Source organism: Notothenia rossii, assembly GCF_949606895.1.
Source record: "Notothenia rossii genome assembly, chromosome: 5".
NCBI classification, from domain to species: Eukaryota; Metazoa; Chordata; class Actinopteri; order Perciformes; family Nototheniidae; genus Notothenia; species Notothenia rossii.
This window is the reverse complement of record NC_136903.1, coordinates 75837602-75840861: the sequence shown is the minus strand read 5'-3', so window position 1 is coordinate 75840861 and position 3260 is coordinate 75837602. Positions and strand designations below refer to the sequence as shown.

The window sequence follows — 3260 nt, the reverse complement described above, 5'->3', positions numbered from 1 at the left end:
CAATAAGCTAGTAGTTTGACTCTAATTGACCTGAACAGGTTCCCTATTCTAAAGTTGCCTCCTCTTCACACTTTGTAAATACATTATAGCTAGGGCTGGGCGATATGGACCAAAAGTCATATCCCGATATATTTAGGTTGAATATCGATATACGATATATATCCCGATATTTTTTCCGCAAAGTGAGAGCTGTGAAATGAAATGCTCAGTCAAAGTCAAAGCCAAATACGAGTAGTTTTATTGAAAACTCACTATAAAATGTAAACATAAACACTGTATAACAAAGCTCCGTAAGGTGCACTTTTAAATAAATAAAATATCTTAAATAAAATTAGCCTATAAAATAAAATAGGTAAATCTTTTTCTGAGGGCAGCATTTATATATAAAGAGATAACAAAATAAAGTGCTCGGTTTAAGAAAAACTTGTTTAAACATCAGCTTGAGATTACCTGTTTTTTTTTTTACTTAATAGCTTATCTGAACTCTCTCAACCAGTTGCACAAGAAAAAGACTGTAAACTCAGTAAACATGTTATTTTTTTGACTTCGATAACAGTAGTGCTGTCTTGAGGTAGACATTAGAAGACAAGCGTGTCCTCCTTCATTTAGGCCTAAAGGTTTTGTGCAAGAAACACTAGCCTGTCCACGGCATCCGGCTTCAGAGATGCTCTGTGGGAGGTCACAATATTCCCACTGCAGCTAAAAACCCTTTCGGAGGGTGAACTGGTAGCTGGTACCAAGAGATACTTTTTAGCCAGGTGGCTCAGAGCTGGAAAGACAACTGCATGTTCCTTCCACCACTTGAGTGGATCAGTGTCACTCTCCACACTTGCTGACTGCAAGTAACTTGACAGTTCATTTTCAATAGCGCCCCTCTTGGTTGGTGCAGTGGTGGTGGCTGTGCGCTGCTTGAAGAAGCTTGCCAGTGTCCTCTTAGCTTTTGGTGCACCTGCTGCTTCTCCATCTGCAGGCTCAGGCACAGTGGGCACATGTAGGTCAGGCGTCAGGTGACCGCTGCTCTGATCAGCCAGTAGTGTCTCCACCTCCAAGACAGCTCTGTGCTTCAATGCATCGACTTTTTCACTCGGGATGTAGGTGGCCCTGAACCGTGGATCCACAAATGAAGCCATCTCCAATAGGTCAGTAGTGGCTGGGTCAGAATACTTGCTGTTGAGGTACTCAACAATGCTGGTCTTGATTGATTTGCAAAGCTCACTGTCACCCTCTTCACATGCCAGGAGACTTTCTTTAAAAAGGTGCAGCACAGGTTTCACATAGGATAGAGTGACGTATTCCTCACCTGATAAAGCATTGGTAAAGTGCTGGAGAGGTTTCAGGACCTTTTGGACTGCTTCTAGGACCTCTAAGTCCTGCCAGGTAAGGATAAGATGCCTGGTCTTGTTGTCACCAGACAGGACTTTTGCCAGTGCGCCCTCCTGCTCCAGGACTCTCTGGATCATCTGCTGCTTTGATCCCCAGCGTGTGGCAGACTCGGTTATGAGTTGGTGACTTGGCAGACCCAGCTGAATCTGGACTTCAGCAAGCTGTCTCCTTTTCTTCCAGCTGTACGAAAAACAGCTTACAATTCTCTTGCACAGAGAAATGGCCCGGGTGACGCGCTTGTCATTCAAGCCATGTCCTGTCAAAATCATAAAGAACTATTAATCAAATGGGCATAAATATCAAATATTAGCCTATAATCAGTTACTTTCTGAATTTTAATCCTGTAAGTGATTTGTATGTATTATTATTTTTGTATAATTTATAAATTAGATTATACTGCATGTGCATTTACTCATGTTTTGTTCTTGTTGTTGTTATTTATGCTATATTTTAATGCTGCTTCATATTTCTACTCCACTAAAACTCCACAATGTTTAGGCCTACGTTTAGTCACTTTGCAGTGTGCTCTTTCAGGCCAGAGAAATCATAATAGCTAAATATTACCTTGATGATATCAACAGGCTAACCAGCATTTTAAAGTCATATTACCTCACCTTTACCAGCTGTAACATTAAAGTGGTAAACACATTAATGCATCCCTCATTCTTATCCAATAATCTAATAAATATGGTTCTGAAATCTACCTGTAGGCCTATTGTAAGTGATCTTACTTTTAGCACTTTAAGTTATTATTAATTTATTTAACCTAGCCTGAATGATTTTTTTTAACGGAGACCTGGCCATTGACCAAGACAGCAGCATAAAACACAAAGTTGCAGACAGACACACAAAGGAAAATGAGGAAAAACTAACATTTCAATATTTTTTTGTTTAAGGGAAAATATACTCCATTGCACTCACCGATAGCCAAGTGTAGTCTGTGACCGAAGCACTGCATCCTCAGCCACTTGTTCAGCTGAACTGCTTTCACGATGTTGCTCCCGTTGTCGGTTGTTATAGCAACCAGATGCTTTTCTTGAAGTTTCCAGCTTGCGATTGAGTCCTGCAGGGCCTCAGCTATATTCTCACCGGTGTGATCGTCGGGAAAATAACTTGTTTGGAGACAAGCTGTTTTCATCTCCCAGTCTTGCATGAAGTGAACTGTCACGCTCATATAAGGCTCACACGTCCTGCTTGACCACATATCGCTGGTCAGCGCAAAATGGGTGACGTTAGCGAGCCGGCCTTCAACGTTCTGTCTGACTTCATTATACATTTGCGGCAGTGCTTCTCGTGCAAAATAGTTGCGACTGGGAAGCTCGTATCGCGGGTCCAGCTTTTTAATTAGCTCTTTGAACCCGACCTGTTCCACTGTTGCAACAGGGACCATGTCTTTGGCAATGTGAAAGGACACCGCCTTTGTTATTGAACGCCACTTGTCGCTTTTCCTCTCATACGGCACACAGCGGGAAAATGAAGCTTGCAGTGAGCTTTGTTTTGGGGCTGGAGCTTTATCGGGTTGGGGACGGCTTGTGCCTGTGGCTTCTGCAGCGCGCAGTTTCACACACTCTTCATATTGCACTTTGTGCCACGTTTTTAAGTGATAAAAAAGATTCGTAGTGCTTCCACCACTGGCTGCAATGTGCTTATGGCACTCCCTACATATAGCTTGGTTTTGTTGCTCGTCTGACAATTTGTATCCGAACCATCTCCAAATGATTGAGCCACTGCTTTTTCTTTTACCAACCAAGGGGCTATCCTCCGTGCGCTCTGCAGACGTTGTTGCCTTCTCCATGTTTGTTAAAGAGTGCCGGAGTGTCCCTCCCCCTCCCCCTCTGTGCATGAAAGGGGAGGGGCGGAGCTGGGGCGCGGGAAGC

The 3260-nt window shown here is 43.1% G+C and overlaps 1 protein-coding gene across 1 annotated transcript; it reads right to left on the bottom strand.

Moving 5' to 3' along the window:
- Positions 1 to 371: 371 nt before the first annotated feature.
- Positions 372 to 2773, bottom strand: LOC307041643 (E3 SUMO-protein ligase ZBED1-like; the record flags this gene model as incomplete). The annotated part of the gene is made up of 2 exons (XM_079685095.1): positions 372 to 1639; positions 2305 to 2773. 2 exons carry the CDS (start codon positions 2771 to 2773, stop codon positions 612 to 614), a joined length of 1497 nt encoding a protein of 498 aa, XP_079541221.1. The 3' UTR covers positions 372 to 611.
- Positions 2774 to 3260: the final 487 nt, after the last annotated feature.